At 39.0% G+C, this 18,139-nt stretch overlaps 1 protein-coding gene across 4 annotated transcripts in view; it reads left to right on the forward strand.

Annotated features, from left to right (window-relative positions):
• Positions 1-17,840, forward strand: part of LOC307171514 (uncharacterized protein) — a 21,415-nt gene extending 3,575 nt beyond the window's left edge. The window contains exons 3-17 of one of the 4 annotated variants that reach the window (XM_079893191.1): positions 372-568; positions 1,744-1,847; positions 2,132-2,175; positions 2,267-2,531; positions 4,480-4,661; positions 5,324-5,449; positions 5,673-5,801; positions 7,759-7,881; positions 9,473-9,608; positions 10,283-12,672; positions 13,496-13,689; positions 13,927-14,062; positions 15,931-16,783; positions 16,904-17,059; positions 17,177-17,840. In XM_079893191.1, the coding sequence (XP_079749317.1) occupies positions 372-568; positions 1,744-1,847; positions 2,132-2,175; positions 2,267-2,531; positions 4,480-4,661; positions 5,324-5,449; positions 5,673-5,801; positions 7,759-7,881; positions 9,473-9,608; positions 10,283-12,672; positions 13,496-13,689; positions 13,927-14,062; positions 15,931-16,783; positions 16,904-17,034 (5,010 nt within the window). In that variant the 3' untranslated portion in view covers positions 17,035-17,059; positions 17,177-17,840. Of the gene's footprint in view, positions 1-371; positions 569-1,743; positions 1,848-2,131; positions 2,176-2,266; positions 2,532-4,479; positions 4,662-5,323; positions 5,450-5,672; positions 5,802-7,758; positions 7,882-9,472; positions 9,609-10,282; positions 12,673-13,495; positions 13,690-13,926; positions 14,063-15,930; positions 16,784-16,903 lie in introns of all 4 variants that reach the window. The other 3 variants (XM_079893193.1, XM_079893190.1, XM_079893192.1) reach the window with 3 other exon arrangements.
• The last annotated feature ends 299 nt before the right edge of the window (positions 17,841-18,139 follow it).

Here is an 18,139-nt window from a genome sequence, read left to right on the forward strand (position 1 = left end):
ACCAGTGCTAACTACCGGGACCTTAATGTGAAGTTTTACCAATATTTTACTAATGAATAACGATACAAAATATATTCTTGCATTTCCTTTATAAAAATTATTAAAGATTTGTGCACCACAATATTTTGGTGGACATTTTACAATTATCCTAAAAGGTCTTTTACCTGCTAAAAAGTATGAACTGTCAATCAGACGACAGAAGGCTTGTAGTAGATCGGAGACAACAGGCTTCATAGGGTTAACAGAGGCGCTCCAGCAGTGCAGAAATGACTGCCTGAAAGGACACCAAATGGAAAGTTGGCTGAGACTCTCAGCACAGCTGTAGCTCAAACAGTGCTGGATGTGTGATGTAGCTTGTTCCTCTCTGTCAGTATGAGGAGGTGCGTGTGGAGCTGGCTGTGCTTCAGAGAGAGCTGGGAGGAGAGCGTGAGGCGGTGCAAGCGGAGGTGCGCACCAGAGACCGTCTGTCTCACGACCTGCAGGTCAAAACGGCTCAGGTGCACTCGCTAGAGGGACAACTCCAATCTGCCAAAAAGCAGACACAAAACCTCACACAGGAGATCAAGCGGTGAGACACACACACATAAACCTTCCTGCCCATTTACACACCAAACTGAACAAGGTCATGTAACATTGATTAGCAATTGACATGTCATTTAGATTCTTGCATCACTACTGTATTCAGAATGAAGGAATGATCCAAATTAGGGTTGCGCAAATGTTTTTGAACTCCTAAAGAGAGAGCCGAAAATCGGAGAAGTCGCTGTTACTATGGAAATGGGAATATCGGACACACACTTGTGTGAATCAGTTTTTAAATACATTTTTTAGTAGTTAAAAACATAATCAAATTCATAACCAAATCGTGCTCCATGTTGTTATTGTTTACTAAAACTATTAAAAATTGTTTTCTTTAATTGAAATGAAGCTGAAAAAATAAAATAGAAATATTAGATGAAAACATTATAAAACTTAAATGAAAATTAGAAACGTTGCCATTTAAAACCAGTTTACGTAATAAATAAATTAAAACTAAATATAAATATAAAAAAAAAACTATACATTTTTTTTATGAATTACAAATTTAAAATATAAAAATAAGAAAATAATTCAAAATCTAAATAAATACCAAAATTATATATATATATATATATATATATATATATATATATATATACACACACACATACACACACACACATATACACACACACACACATACACATATATACACACACACACACTAAAGTAGATAAAATAACTAATTTTTTACAGGAACGAAAGCGAGGCTGTGAACAAAAGCCAGTGCGTTTAATAGATTGTGCTGTTGTTTAACAACATACCGGTTGTTTAGCAGACAATGTCTTATTCGAAAAAAAAAAGCTTTACAGTTGAGACAAACTCCATAAAACAGTTTTAAAAGTTGTAAGTTGTGAAAATGATGTGATCTAGGATCGTTATACAATGTGTACCATTGTAAGGACTGTAAGTTTATCCCTAACAGCCTAGTTTACGTCTGTGTTAAATTCAATATGCCGTCTAAAGTCTATACCACTGGTTTGACACTCGTGATGAGGATTGTAACTGGTGATAGTCAGCCATAAGGTTGTTATTGACATTAAAGTAGTGTCGTGTAGTGATTTCTGGACACCTAGAAGCACTAAAAATAATTGAATTCATCTTTGAGAAATGTGTTTGCCTTTATTGACCTATAACAAGCTCTTTTTCTCTCTCTACATGTAGGCTTGAGGTGGAGCTGGAAAAGCTGCAGAAGGGAAATGGCTCTGGGGAATCAACGTTGTTTTCCACACCTTGTTGGAACCTGAGCTCTCCCTGGGACAACAACGGTACCATCCCTCACGCTCTGTCCCTTTGTTTTTCAGTGTTTTATTCACTGTCTGTTCACAAAGTGTCTCTCTTTAAAGATTGCAAAATGTATCCACTCATAAAGTAGGCAAAAGGGTGTTTTATTTTTCTGAATGTCCCTAAGGACTGATTGCGTAGTAAAATGTGATTACATTTTGACTTTGTACCCAGGCTCTGTGTGCATGTCTGTCCATGTGGGATGCATCTAGAATGACCTTTTCATCATTATTCTTTTGCTGTTATTATAACCTGTTTAACTCTGCAGGTGGTTTCAGAGCAGAGAGTGAAAGCAAAACACAGCATGTCAGAGTAAGTCTCCAATGCACAAACCCCTTAATAAGGAATATTTTGTTTATGAATATACTTCCTGACTCATTTGTTTGTGCTCTGTCCATTGTAGCAGCAGCTGCAGTTTGGAGACGTCCCCAAGCCCTCAGCGGGCGGGGCTTCCACCCCGTTTCCGCAGCAACCACATAAATCCCCACCCCTTCGACGCAACGTCCGCCAATCAGAACCCTCCACCCCCGCCTCTGTGTTTCCATGGGAACGTGGTGATTTGTGGTCCACTCCCAAAGGACGACCAGCTTCCTCGGTTTCATCCAGTGACATCATAATCAAGAGCAATGACTCTGGTGTGGAGGAGGCCTTGAGGAACGAGATAGATGGTGAGCTTCTCCTCATGCCATTGGGCTTTCACTGAAAATCTCATTTTAAATGTTCAGGCATCCCGGAGTAAAACCAACCCAGAGACTTAACTTGCTTAAATACTTAAACACTGTGTCGAACTCTTCAGATTGAGTTACATCTCTCTTTCCTGGGTTGTTTGAATCCAGGACATTTGCCTGTCTGCTGCTCTTTAATAATCATAAATGAAAGCAGTCCAAAGTCACTGTTTAAAGCATGTTGGCGTGACAGCCAATGAGAGTAAGTTAATCCACCTCATCCATGAGCAGATTTGTGTAGTATTTGCATGTTAAGGAGGGTGGAGATTTTTTCGACAGTCGTAGCTTCAGACTGAGCTGGAAATAAATAAGATGCATACCTGCATTTCTGTGTGTGTGTGTGTACGAGTAAGGTAGTTTAAGGAAATGAAGTGTAGTTTTATTTATTCAGTGCAGCTGTGTTTGCCCATAAACTGAGTGAGGAGTATCATGTTTATTCATTAAATGTTAGGTTTATTTACATAAGAAACCTGATTCATACTGAATGCTATTGTCAGGTTTCCAATAAAGCTATCCCAGTAAAGGAGGCCCAAAACAGAACCCATTTCTGTGATCATTCTGATATACACATTTTTTCCAATACCAGTAGCCAATGAATAATTTTTGTTTTTGCCCATGTATAAAATGAGCACAATACACTACTGTTAGTTTGGGGGGTTGGTAAGATTTTTAAAATGTTTGTTGATCAGAAGTACAGTAAAGCATTTAAAGTAACTGTTTTCTATTTGAATATAGATTATGATGTAATTTATTTTTGTGATGCAATGTCAGGGGATTGTCTTTTTCCAGTATTGGCATAGATGATCTGATGAATAACGCAAGTTAGCATAATATGCTAATATTGACCAATATGCAGTTTGCAGAGCCTTGAGGATTGTGTTGCCATTGATGCAGTGTACTATAGAGACCGTGAAATGAGTGAATTGGACACACTGACACATGTTGGTCTTATCTCTTGCCATATTTATAGTGAGATGTGGGGTGGTTTAGTGAGAGAGTGGGTGTGTGTCTGTTGAGCAAGAGAGATCAGTATTACTGTGTGTGTGTGTGTGTGGTATGAATGTTCTCCATTGTTTTGTTTCTTTGTGTTGATGAGTCATCAGTGAGGTCATCAGGGTTTGTCATCTCCACAGACAGCTGACTCTGACAGCTCTACACCACAGTATCACTGAGTCTTCAAACACTTCCCTTCCAATGACTTCTGGATCAGGAATATAACATTTTCTGGAATGTAAATTCCCCTCAAAAAGCTGTAATAAACAGTCACAGTGGCAGGTGGTTCAGAGGGCTTTTATAGGGGCTGTGTCCAACGCTTTGGTAGCATTTAATTTCTCCAAGTCAAGTTTTTTTTTTTTTTTTTTTGCTGCATCAAAAGTTATTGTAATTTAAGTTACTGCACTAATTCCCTTACTTTTATAATTAAACAGACCCTTTATAATTAAACTGGCTGTCTTTGTTAGTATAGTGGTATGGCCAAATATAAATGGCCAAAATCAAAAGAAAATAAGAAAAAATGTATTTTACATGAAGAAAATAAAGAAAAACAATTTTTTCTGAATATATTGACAAGAATACTTTTCATTGTAAGTAATAAGCGTATGACGGGAAAGTGCTAAATTGTCAGGAGAAAAAAAAAGAAGGAAAAAAAATGGATGGATATATGCAGCCATATGTTAATTAGGTTGTGATGTCATTCAGAAATGAAAAAAGTTATGTATAGCTTAGTTTCCATAAATGGTTTTGGTGTATTGGGGAGGAAGCTTTGCACTGTGAAGATTAGTGTTTGGCACATACAGAAGCACATCAAACTCTTTTATTTCAAAAGAGCCAGAAACAGTCAGAAGGTCAGAGTGATAACGTTAATAATTCAGTGACTGTCTGTCTGTCTCAGCGCTGCGTGTGCGTGTATCAGATCTACAGCGGGAGGCACAGCTGGAGTCTGAGCGCTTGAAGGACGTGGAGTCTCACCTGGCTCAGGCTAACAGAGAGATCAGCACCAAGGAACAGAGTCTGACACGCAGCCAAGACCAGCTGACCCGCGCACAGACCCGCATCACACAGGAGACTGAACGGGTAAACGCACACTGAATGCAGGAATCTCTTTTCGTTGAAAATCACTGGTAACTCAAGAATATGATAAATAGTAATATTGTGATATATTATTGAAATTTATATGAATTATAAAAAATAAATAACGGCTAAATTTCTATTTAAATATATTTTAAAATGTAATTTATTACTGTGATCAAAGCTGAATTTTCAGCATCATTACTCCAGTTGTCAGTGTCACATGATCCTTCAGAAATCATTCTAATTTGCTGAAGAAACATTTATTATTATTATCATGATGTTGAAATCAGTTGTGCTGCTTAATATTTTTTCAGGATTCTTTTATGAATAGAAAGTTCGAAAACAGCGTTTATTTAAAATACAGATCTTTTGTAACCTAGTACATGTCTTTGTCACTTTTGATCAATTTAATGAATACTTGACACCTATAATTGATGTATAAATTAACATTAAGCTGATTTTAATAAATTATTTATTGTTAGTTTATTATGTCTAATGCATTAGCTATTGTTAACGAATTGAACCTTATTGTGAAGTGTTACTATATAATTAGATAATAGATTTTTCAGCAAGTTTATGCATTTATTTTTGTTTTCTTGAGAATGAGTCTCTACATTGTGTACATTGAATGTTTAGAAAATGTAATTATACCTGTGTGTGTGTAGGTCCAGTCTGCTGAGCAAAAAGTCAAGCAACTTCAGGAGGAGCTGAAGTGTCAGAGGCAGAATGCCGAAAGCAGCCGCTGCAGTGCAGAACAGCGCAGGAAAGACCTCGAGAGAGAACATCAGAGGGTGAGACCGAGCACATGGACATGCGTGTGATTCATTGTTTCCTGCACTGCTAAATCTACAGCTCCATTGCAGTTGTATTTTTAGCTTTTACAGTCTTGGAATTGATTTTGTTTCATTTTTATTGCACTCCTCACAATGCATGTTAATTCAAAGCAGCCTAACAAAAAAATCCTTCTTAACATCCTACAGTAACTAAGAGATGGTTGTGATTTGTGTGTTGTAGGAGCTGTCGGAGATGCAGAGAGAGAGACAGGCTCTGGAGAGACAACATCAGCAGGAGAGCAACAGACTCAACCAGGAGATCCAGCAGGCCAGAACACTTCACAACACACTGCAGTCGCAGCATGACAAGGTACCAGGGCTGAGGAGCGACTAACTGAATGTAGCGACCCTATTAACTTGACTGCAGTAATGTAGGAGTTGCTCAGCCTTTCTATAAATAGTGTAGCTTTATTCAAAAGCCAAATGAAACAGCGGTGGCATTCTCGAAAACAGGAGAAACATTGTGCCACAACGATCCAATTCGGAGGCGTTTCAATCCACAAATCACAAACCTTTTCCGTGGATTTATTGTAATAACGCTAACAGTAACCATGGTATTGTGGCAGAAATGTGGGATATTTTCAGTATATCAAATTTTATTATATTATTAATGAAGACCTGTTTTTTTTACTGTATTTTTTTTTTTTAGGCTATAGCAGTTTTCGTGCGTTTGTGTTTACTAAAAGTGTTAAGGCTACTGTTTTTCATAAAAAATACCATAGAATCTATTTAGTTTTTACCATGGTAATGAGATGCCATGCATGAATCTTACCTGTGGTTATCATGATCTACAAATGTATGATACTACGGAAGAACAATTTTAATCAGAGTTGAGTCCTAATTCAGTCAGCTATTTAGATTTTGGTCGTTAATTTTTACAGATGTTGTTTTTGTTAGTGAAAATAAATTTGCATCCGCATCTCAGCTGAAGCCACTATACTGTCAATTCAAATTACTGTCAAATGTGCATTTCCAATAGACAAAACATGTAATATTACTAATACCCCCTTCCTCCCTGGTGCTAACAAGTCAGGTGCTGCTGGTGCCACTACTCTCAAACGCTAGTCTAGAGCCCTGATACTAGTGTACTTTTGTTTTAGAAACCACATAGCAGTGCCCCAGCAACCAACTAGAACACGGAGAGCAATGCAATAATGTCTCGTCTAGTGTTTAGACGAGCACCACTTCTATTTCCTTAAATAGCTTCAGTGCAGTCAGCTACTTCTTATTTCTAATTTGCAGAAACTTCATGTTTCCAGAAAGCTAGCCAGATTGTAGTTCATCTACTCTAGTTTAAACTGTAGCTTCTGCTTTCTGTCTCTCTTTATTCTCTCTGTCTCATGGGATCTCCAGAACGGGTGTCCATTGGTCAATGCACTAATGTCACCCCTCTCTCTTTCTCTCACGCTCCCACTGCTCATGTGTTTTCTCACACAATTCTATTCCTTTTTTTTTCCTCTTTCTGTTTTCCTCATCAGAGGACACTAGAGCGAAGGTCAGTGTTGTAATCTCAGTGTGATGTCTGTTTGAAACTCATGGCATGTTTTTTCCACAAATGTCTTATATTCTCCAGAAACATGGGTACGACGAGATATGGAGGTGACCAAGTTTGGTGTGTGTATGTTGGTTGTAAAATATCCCCTATTGACATAGTTCACTGATTGGTAATTAAAGCATTTAATCCTTGTCTGAGCCCTGTTTTATTGCTTTTGTAGAATAAGACATTCTTACAGTGCTGATAAGATACTGTGTGTTGAAGTAAGAGACGTGATACAAATGTGTCAATACAGAGATAAATAATGTTGTCTCTATACTGGTGGGACACAAAACTGATTCAAATGACTTGAGGTGATGGAATGTGCTGTTTTGACTTCTTCTTTGCTTATGGGAATTTTTAGTTTCCCTTCTTTAAGATATTTTACATGATTCTAAATCTGGATAGTGAGCACACAAATAGATATGTAGTTTGCATGAATGTCTAATTAACAAGAATAAGCCTTCAGATTCACTTCAGTAAACTGAAAAAAATATTGCATGGTTCGTACATCATCTGGTCAAACTGCAAGATGCGTGAAAATAATGTTTTGCATTTACATTCCATGAATAAATCTCATCATGTTTGTCACTATGACATGGGTTTGTGTGGCGTCTTGCATGAAATTGAGTCACATGACTCAATCTGCCACAAACACGGCATGATGAAGATCCGCGCTCTTTGTCTTAGCTTACGGTCTTATCTTTCTGCTGACTGTTTGTCTTTCTCTCAGGTGTGTTTGCAGAAGCAGAGTTTGGAGAGAGATCTAGAGGATGAGAGAGGAAAACTGAAGAACACAGAGACTGACCTGAGAGAGAGTCAGAAGAGAGAGACACAGACTGAGGCCAAACTCATGGTACAACAACATGCATAATCACAGTGACCTGAAAGACTCCAACTGAGGAAAGAATTTTTTAAAGAAATGAATACGTTTATTCAGCGAGGATGCATTAAATTGGTCAAAAGTGACAGTAAAGACAGTATAATGTTACAAAAGCAGCATTTATAAAAAAAAGATCCAAGGCATTTGCTCTGGTTCAAAAATGTTAAAAAGCCTTTATTCAAACATGGCCTCTCTAAAAACATTAAAACGAAATGCATCAGTGTTCAGTGTATTAGTCATGTAATGAAATGTTAGCTTACCTCAACAAGAGTGTCATTGTTATTGAACAGCATTGTCAAAGTCCGATCCGAGTCTCCCGTCACAGTGTCTGGTAGATAAGGACAGGGTTATGACAGGGTGGGAAATCCAGACCACAATCAACAACAGCACACAACATTTACCCAGCTATTTAAATGGAGTCTTCATTTTAACTACTAATTTAAGCTTCTTATAGTTACTATAGTCTGTAACTCTTACCCTAATATACAGGTTTGGGTATTTTTACAAATGCATAAACTGTTTCTTTATTTCCTTTTTGATAATGTCCCAAAAAGTACACTACCGTTCACAAGTTTGGGGTTGGTATGATTTTTTTTTTTTTAAAGGATTTTAAAAAGTCTCATTGCATTTATTTAATCAAAAACAGTAATATTTGGAAATATGAATACACATTAAAAGAACTATTTTCTATTTTAATATATTTAAAAGTGTAATTTATTCCTGTCATTCTAATTCGTTGATGCTCAAGAATTTTTTTTATTTATTTTTTTATTATTATTATCAGTGTTGAAAATCGTGATACTGCTTAATACTTTTTTTTGGGAATCTTTGATACATTTTTTCAGTATTCTTTGATGAAAGAATAGCTTTTAGCAAAGTAAAAGTCTGTATTATTACTTGATGAATATAAGATAAAAAAAAATCTTTGTTCAAAAGTTTGGGTCAGTAAGATTTTTTTTTAGAGAGACCCAGACATAGAGAGGGACACACTGGTGAAGCTCCCAGTGCAACAATACTGTTACTGACTCAGCTGGATATAGTCCCAGATATAGCACCATTATCTCCTTACGACTTCTGTTTCACACTGGGGCTTGGGTTTAAGCGCTTTATTTATAGACCGTATGACTTACAGTAGACTTACAATGTAAGAGTCATGTATTATAATCACCAAAAAAGCTTTTATGATGTTTAAGTGCAGAGTAATGTTATATCCAGATCAAGATTGTAGTTGGATAACCTCTTTGTCTGCTTGAATACGTTCATTTTGTGTATTTTGTTGTGTCTTCTTTGTCCAGCATGCCTCACCCTGAACACCTATGAGGATTCTGGTTGCTTTTCACTATTAGATTTTATTTGTGTAACAATACATACACACACACACACACACACACACACACACACACACACACACACACACACACACACACACACACACACACACACACATATATATATATATATATATATATATTAGTTTTATGGCTGTTCATGGATGAAAAGTATCTTTAATCATTTATCTCATTTGACTTTGTTCTATATGTGCACTTCTCATCTTGTCCTGTAGGAGGCACTGAGGGAGAATGAGAGTCTCACTGTTTCTCTGGGGCAGATAAAGAAACAGGAGAAAGCTCTACAGGAGGAAGTGAAGCGGTTGACCGAAGAGCTTGCTGATGCCCTCAAGCTTATTAAAGAACTGCAGGGTGAGTCTGAAAGAATCCCGTCCACAAGGAGAACTGTTTGTATGTGTTGGCCCCGCCCTGTTACACACATCCTATGTGTTTGCCTCCCCCTTATGGCCAGGCTTTGACAGTGCACCTTCAAAAATGTTTTTGTACAAGAAGTCTGTGATTGGTTAGACAAGCCAGTCAAAGCAGTAGACCCTCAAACTTCATTTTATTTATTTATATATATATACAAGAATTCTCTTAAAGACTTGTAAACATGTTCAGCTTGTTCTACTCTAGAATAAGTGCAAAGTTTCATAATGGTAAAATGACTTGTACAAAGCCTCTTTTGGCTTATTGTTTTTTCCTGAAATGGATAAATTCCAACTCTAAATTCTGAGTATATGAGCATAATTGTATTATTATTATTATTATTATGCACATTTTCACTGATTAGTATAATTCATTAGTCTATTATTAATATTATTATTATTATTATTATTATTATTATTATTATTATAGGAATAAGTGTAACTCTTTATTAGGCTTTTATCATATTGATTCTGCCACTGTTATAAATAAAAGCAGTAAGATATTTGAGGCAATGCTTTACTGTGATATTACCCTGGGATTCAGGGACTTTTCTTTTTTTACCCGATAATTGCTAAACAATTTACCTATATTTACCATATAATTTCTCTCTCCTTTAGCTCAGCTGGCCTCACCTCCTCCAGTTGTGGCCGCTCCTCAGTCCAGCTCTTCAGGGGACTGCTTCTCTTCCTCTGTTTCCCTCCATCATAACCAGTCTCCTCCTCACAACCACTCCTCTCAGGGAAAGAGAGCCCCTAAAATAGGACGAACAAAAGAGGATCGAATGAAGTTCCCCTCCGGCAGAGAGCCAGGGGAGGGCATCGACTCGGAGCACATCAGTAAATTTGAGTCTGAGCAGTTACAGAAATTTAAAGGAAAAGGCGGTCAAACCCATCCAAGCGGCTCTCTGAGGCTGAGTGAAACAGATGTAGACACCTCAGTGACAGAACAAGACACTGGTATTGAAGATGTGGACACAGACTCGTTTACATCTGACTCAACCAGTGGTATGATGCCTAAAAGTGAATCGGACATCTCTTGCAGCCTACAGTTAGACATTGCATATGACACATCAGGTAAGACAGAAAAACATGACTCGATGCCTCTAAAAGATCTAAAGAAGGAGAATGCAGAGCTACACGATGAACTTAGAGATGTGAAATCCGAGCTTCAGAAGCGACTCGAAGACCTCGAAACCCAGAGGAAAGCGGAAACGGAGGCCAGGACCAAACTGAAACAGTTGAGCCGCAAGCACTCCACCCAGACAGAGCAGCAACGCGCCAAATCTCTTGAGCTCAAAGACAGTGTGACGAAGCTGGAAACCCAGCTGGAACAAGAGAAGAAGGAGAGCATGAAACTGAAAGAAACACTTGATGCACTAGAAAGAGAAGCTGAGAAGAGGCTGGAAGAGAAGGAGAGAGACCAGGAAGAAGGAACCCAGCTGAAGAACGTCTTGGCTGAGATGAAGCGAAAGGAGACGGACATGGAGGAAGAAATAATGCGAATGAAAAAGGACCTGCAAGACCTTCAGCTCAAACTTGCACAGGAACGGGAGGAAAGAGAGAGGGAGAGAGAAGAGGAAAGGAAGCAGATCAGAAGAGAGGAAGTAGAAGCACTAAAGATTGCACAGCTTCAAGAAGAGCTGGACAATCTTCAAAGGTCTAGGAGTTTAGAGGAGAAAATATCAAAAGACAATCTTCCCGTCACATATTTACAACTAGAACGCCACCCAAACGATGATGAGAATGCTGCTGTTATAGAAAACAAAGACTTGGTTCCTTCTCCTGACATTCAAGAGTCCATCTGTGATTCTGTGAACCTTCACAATGCAAAAGTCTGCAAAGAAAATAGAACAATTATGGATCTTGGAGCACAAACTAAACCAACAGAGGACAAGACCTCAGCTGCAGAGACAGGCAGGACTCAAGCATTAAACACAGATGCTTCAGATTTGGACAGCACTACCGTTTTAGTTTTGGAGGTGGAGCGCTTAAGGGCGGCGTGGGAAAGAGAGTCTGAGAAGGCGAAACTAGCTCAAGGAAAGCTGGAGGACTTACAGAAGCAAGTGACCACTCAGACTAAGCACCTTACCCAAGCTTTTGAAAGTCAGAGCAAGCACATCGAGAACCTGCTGGGAGAGTTGCATGATAAAGAATGCGCCCTCCAGAAGCAGGGTGAGGAACTGCAGAAATGTCTAGAGAAAATCAGTTTTCTTGAAGAAAAACACACTACGACGGACATCACCCCCAATGACAACTCTACGCCTCCTGAACTGTCTACAGAGATCTCCAGAGAACTAAGCTGCGATTCTGTCTTCAGCAACACGAGTATAAGTGACCATGAAATGTTTAGTGACGATACGCAACTGATTTTGAAGGAGAAGGTCTCACAGCCTACTGCACAGCTGCTTGTTGAACACTCTGTTAGTCAAAACATTGATCAAACCAACACTAGTGAGATATCTGATAAGCTGCAAGTGACTGAAGCTTCCAAACCACATGAATTATATCCCGCTTCAGATATACATTGTGAAAATGCTCCAAATTCTAGTGCAGATTCAGAAGCACCAGGACTTTCTGAGGTGATTGAAGAGAATGCAAGTTCTCTCTTCCCAGATGAACAGTTGGATGTTCTGAACGTCCAACATCCCATTCCAGAACCTTCCACGGATGATATCAAGGAGCAAGAACAAGTAACAAAGGAATTACAAGTCACTCAACTTGAGCTGAATGTGTTAAAGTCTCAGAATTTGGAGCTTGCTTTACAGGGAGGTGTGATAAAGGAAGAGCTTCTGACTGTTAAACGAGAGAATGAAGAGTTGAAATTGAAACTGAAGCACCTGGACGAAGACACTTGTGCGGAACAAGATGCCTTGCTTTTAGTGAACACTGAAAACAAAGAATTGTCAAGTGCAAACAAAGGATTACAAACCAGCTCCTCATTAGGACAGGAGGAGTTGGTTGTTCTTCATGAAAACTCTAAAGCAGAGGTTCAGTCTCTTCAGGAGCAGGTAATTTTTAGTAAAATGGAAATGTTCTTTTTTTAAAACTTGGCATGAAATGGAAAGTCACTTTATCAATTTTCTAATCTTTAATCAAAATGTCATAACTCAATCTTCTGGTGAAACAATAGACTTCTCTCTAATGACGTACGTACATCTTTTCCAATAATTTTGACCTTTTAAACCACACCCATTTCTTACAAACGACTGCAAGTTTGAGTTTAGGTCTGCCTCTTTCCAATCAACCGCTGATGGATAAAAGCCCTACATTTTTTTATTTTGTACATCACAATACGGTATAAACGATCTTTCGCTATTTGCGGTATATCTCAAATTTAACGAACTGTCCTTTGATCTTCAGGCCAGGGTGTGTTCACACTTGGCATGTTTGGTTAGATTAAAACGAACTCTGGTGCGTTTGCTCTGTAAGTGCGGTTTATTTGAATAAGTGTGAACATTGCCATCCGAACCCCGGTGTGCACCAAACAAGCAGAACCGAGACCGCTCGTCCACTTCCAAACGAACTCTGTCTCTTGCGGTTTAACAGAAACATGAATGCAACACGGACCAAAGACATATAAATGCATTCTGCAAGACATCCTCAATGTCACTTTTTTCCTGATCAGGTGCAAAACGATAAAGCAAGTGATAAATCCGAAACATCATATTGAACTATTCTGCACTACTGTAATGGCTCATTTAAACAAACCCTTATTACTATTAAAACCCTTAATGTTACCTAGATTAACTAATTGTTAAAAAACGTTTTCTTTATTTGCATGCATTTACATGTATTTTACGTTGAATTTATTCTTTTTAATTCATATTAAAGATCCAGGCATTACAGGACCAAATCCAGCACCTCTCTGAGCAGAACAGGACACAAGCTGAAGAACTAGATCTCTGGAAGCTCTCGACCATGGAAGAAATAGTGGGCAACAACTCGCCCTCCATCGTGCTAAAAGAGTTTGAGCTGTTCCTCCCCTGCAGTCCCAGCAAGCTGCAAACGCAGTCCCAAACAACAAGGTAATGCCCCTTGACTGGCATTTGTTGAAGATAATTATGTGATAAGCGACATAGAAATGTAAATTGTGTTTGTTCATAATAATTTAAAAGGCCGTGCGAGGTACTTAACGTGAATTATGGGTATGTTGGTTCTGAGATGGGGAAAGTAAACACAGGTTCAGTGAATGAGGGATGTTTATGTAGGACCCTTAATGCAAGACCCTTCAGTTTGTGCTCTGTTGCATCATGGTTCTACAGCAGACAGCGCACTGTCGGAGACGTGACATATCGGTCTGGATTAGATGACACAAACGACCAGACCAACTTGGGGGAGCATGTGTCGCCTGAAACCCAAACGACACATGATGTGAGAGAATCTCAAGGGCCTGCTGAGGTAAATAACGTTTCATAACGCATGGCATTATTTACATATGGGAAATTGTTGAACTGGTGAAAGTGTTGAACTGTACTTTTCCAAGAATGGAAATTTGCTGTGTACTTTCCCTCATGTTGCTCCTATCCTGACTTCTGTGGAACACGAGGAGAAATTTAGCAGAATGCACAATGAAAGCACAATGAAAACAATGTAGCAAAGTAAAATTGTTTAAAAAAACGTGTGTGTGTGTATATATACAGTGCTATGCATAAGTTTAGACACCCATGCTAAAGTTGACTAAAAAGAGGAATAAAAAATCATCTTTTGGAAATTGAACTTAATGCCTTAATTTAAAAAATTAGGAAAAATCCAACCTTTAAGGACACCAATTTTCTTTGTGAATGAATAATGTATCGTAAATAAATAAATGTTCTTCCTTAAAATACAGGGTGCATAAGTTTGGACACCCCTATGTTAAATTCCCATAGAGGCAGGCAGATTTTTATTTTTAAGTATTTTTTTTATTTTTTTTTTTAGGATACTATGCATCCTGATAAAGTTCCCTTGGCCTTTGGAATTAAAATAGCCCCACATCATCACATAGCCTTCACCATACCTAGAGATTGGCATGGGGTACTTTCCATAAGATCATCTCTCAATGCAAATCAAACCAGCTATTAGGCTAACTGAAATAAAACCATGCCAATCTCAATATTTTTAACATAAAGATAGGCTGTACCGAGTCTTTCCGGAAAAAAACGAGCGGCTGGGGGCGGGCCGTGTGGGCGAAGCTTAGCTGTGCTAACGCGCCAAGCTAGTGACAACACAGAGACATTTGTTCAACAAACAGTTTTACTCACCGTCCGGTTCCAACGCACGACCGCGAACCTTTATCATTGCGACTGCTCGATCCTTAAGCATTAGACGATCTGCAAATCCGTAGATCTGGGCTTTGTTTATAAAACAATCATCGTCGAAATACAGGGAACAACAGTCTTACACAACTCCGTTTATGCTCAGGAAAACAAACTGCCACGGGTTCCTTAACGCTGGGTTCTTTGGGAATCTGTGCAGGGTTGTCTTGCCCTGGCAACCAAAAACACACTTCTTTGGTGACATTGACTTCCCAAAAGCCGGGCAGGGCGCTTTGATGGCGAACTGCTTTCACTCTCTTGCTCTAGTCTACGAGTGCGCGCGCGGCCGCGATCTTACCGGAGAAGTGCCCTTAGGACCCATATAAGGAAATGCCGCCCTATCTTACGTAAGACAGAGCCATACTCGAAAAAAACTTTCCGAAACTTGTGACAAACCGGAAGGAGTATTTTTGGAACAAAAATACTCCTTCAAACGTACAACTTAGTTTTTGAAACTTTGTCCATGTTTAGCATGGGAATCCAACTCTTTACCAGTGTAAAAAACTCAGTATGCATGAAATAGCATTTCACCCCCCCTTTAAGGAAAGCATAAAAGTGGTCCAGATTGATTTACATTGAATTTACATTTTTCAAAAGTTTCTCTTAAGATGACAACCCTGAACCCCCAAACAGAATTTATGTGCTATCCTTTGAAATCTGATTGTAAAAAAAAATACTAATATATCTGATAAAACAGCTGCTCTTAGCTTTTAATATTCATATCCAATTCAACTCAACTGATGATGAAATATAATCACAACATTTTAGCCCACATTGTTCCACACAGCAAACCTGGAGCAATTCACAATTCTTTTCAGAAAAATCGCCTTTAGATCCCCCCCCCCCCCCCAAATCGTGCATCCCTTATATAGGCATGATGGTGAGTAGATGACGATAGAGCTTTCTTTTTTTTTTTGTCTAAGATAGGATGCCTTTCAATGATCACAGACCTATTCCTGTAATTGTTTTCAGAGCCTTATGACTGGAAATGCGGTGATGACCGAAGCACATGCTCAACATGAATGCGAGAGCAGCTCTGTTAACCACAGCGACAAAAGTCCTCCTGTCTGTGTCTCAAATATAATGACTAGCAACACTGAAGACAAGCTGTCCCCTCTACCGACCAAACCAACAGATTACAGTAATTCAGAGCTGATTGCCTCAGTGTCTCTCGAGAATCAGACCAAAGCAGCAGATGCCAATGCGAACAGCCAGGAAGATGCCTTAATCAGTGTTTCCATCTCTACCAAATATCAGACAGAGGTAATCAACTCAAATCCAATCACAGAGTCCTGTGAGACTGCCGATGCGTTATGCACTGGGCATAATGAGATGGAAACTATAGACACTGTTGGTTTGGAAAGACATAGGCATTGTCATGGAGATGCAACAAATAAACAGAGTGAACAACATGCTACTGTGGAAAAAACACTCAAGAATGAACCAGCTCATGGTCAAAGGGCAGAGGTTAGCGAGGTCATTGGCGTTTCTAACAGAACAGAGGTGAAGAGCGTGTCCACTCAGACAGAGGAGAGCCGAGAGCTGGATTTGAGGGTCAAGCATTCCCCCATCCATGTCTGCACCCAGACAGATGGAGAACAGCTGGAGATGGAGCAAGATGAAGTCAAGAAAGAGTCTGCAGACTCGCCGCCCCTCTCTCTGGCCCCACAGACTGTTACGAACCAACTGCTCTTATCCAGCGTGTTCCCCATGAGCGACCCAGCTCACCTTGCTGAACGCATCCGGCAAAACCGCAACCGCATGTCTGCCGCGTACGACGAGACCGAATATGAACCGTACGGCCTGCCCGAGGTCGTCATGAAGGGTAAGAAGGGAAACCGAGTAGCGTCATCATTCTTCAAAATGTCTCTTTTTGTATTCCAATGAAGAAAGTTGTACATTATTATAAGACTGAATGGTCTTCGCACCTTTTTATCTCCTGAAGGATTTGCTGACATCCCCAGTGGACCCGCTTGTCCGTATGTCCTGCGCAGGGGGCTTCTGGGAACTGATGCACTGCCCCTCCCACGCAGAGAAGCCACGCCCCGAGAGGAAGATGATGAAATAGAGCCATAGTACTCACACACACCTGATACCTCCCGTAGGTATTTACTGTGCTTGCTCTGAAACACATTTAGAGAAGCGTTTGAAGTCATTTCCACTGGTTCTACTAATATAATTCACATTTCAGAGCAGCATCATCTGTATTTGTTTTCAGGTTTCCACACTGAAGGAATTTCACTGCCTCTTTAATGCTACTGTAAGCGTCAACGATGTCATCTGAGTCCTGCCCTGTCATGTGATGTAGAATTTGAAGTTTTGCGCTCTCTTTTTCTCGGTTGTTCTCATGTCATATAGTTTTGTTTGAGTAATGGAGCCGTTTACAAATTAGCTTCGAAATACCAATGTAATATATTTTTGTTTGCGTAAAGGTGGTGATACCACCTCTTTTAGAGACTTGAATTTTGTGAATAGCCTTATTTATTGACAGACACTTTTTGAAGACTTGCCTTTGTGCACTAGTGTGTGTGTGAGAGAGAGTGAGTGTGTGTGTGTGTGTGTGTGTGTGTGTGGTATGACTCAGATCAACCTGAGCCTGTTTCCGTTCCTTGTATGGCGATTCACTGTCAGACTGTTTCTTTCTCTCTCTCTGTCATCTAACAACTTTATAACGCAGTGGAGTATTTATATCACTGTCCGTTTGTAATGAAGCATTTGAGAAGGTTTGAGAAATGGATACGTTTTTGATTAGATTAATCTGTTTATCTGATTCACTGTCATCTTAGTATTTGTGTGAACGTTTCTTCTAAATGTCAAATGGTTTGTAGAATTTTCAGTTAGGAATGTTTACATTTATTAAACATAAATGAAATCCAAATGTCCATGTTGATGGGTCGTTTTCTTTTTGCATTCTAGAAATCTGTGCAAGCTTAATTTGGAGTTCTTTGGGTAATTTGCATTATTACATGGGTCTTTGAAATACTTCATTTTGATTGGTCAACCAAAGCATTTAAAAAAATATATATATATTTTTTTTAAATGACAGATAAACTTGTTTTACACTATAATCTCCTACAAAAATAGGCTTGTTTTGTCTTGTATCCGCACTCTTCTCATATTCAAATATTTTTGACAATATCTTTATATTGATATATTTGGTAGCCATATCATAAAATCAGCC

Source organism: Squalius cephalus, assembly GCF_949319135.1.
Source record: "Squalius cephalus genome assembly, chromosome: 14".
In the NCBI taxonomy this organism is placed as follows: domain Eukaryota; kingdom Metazoa; phylum Chordata; class Actinopteri; order Cypriniformes; family Leuciscidae; genus Squalius; species Squalius cephalus.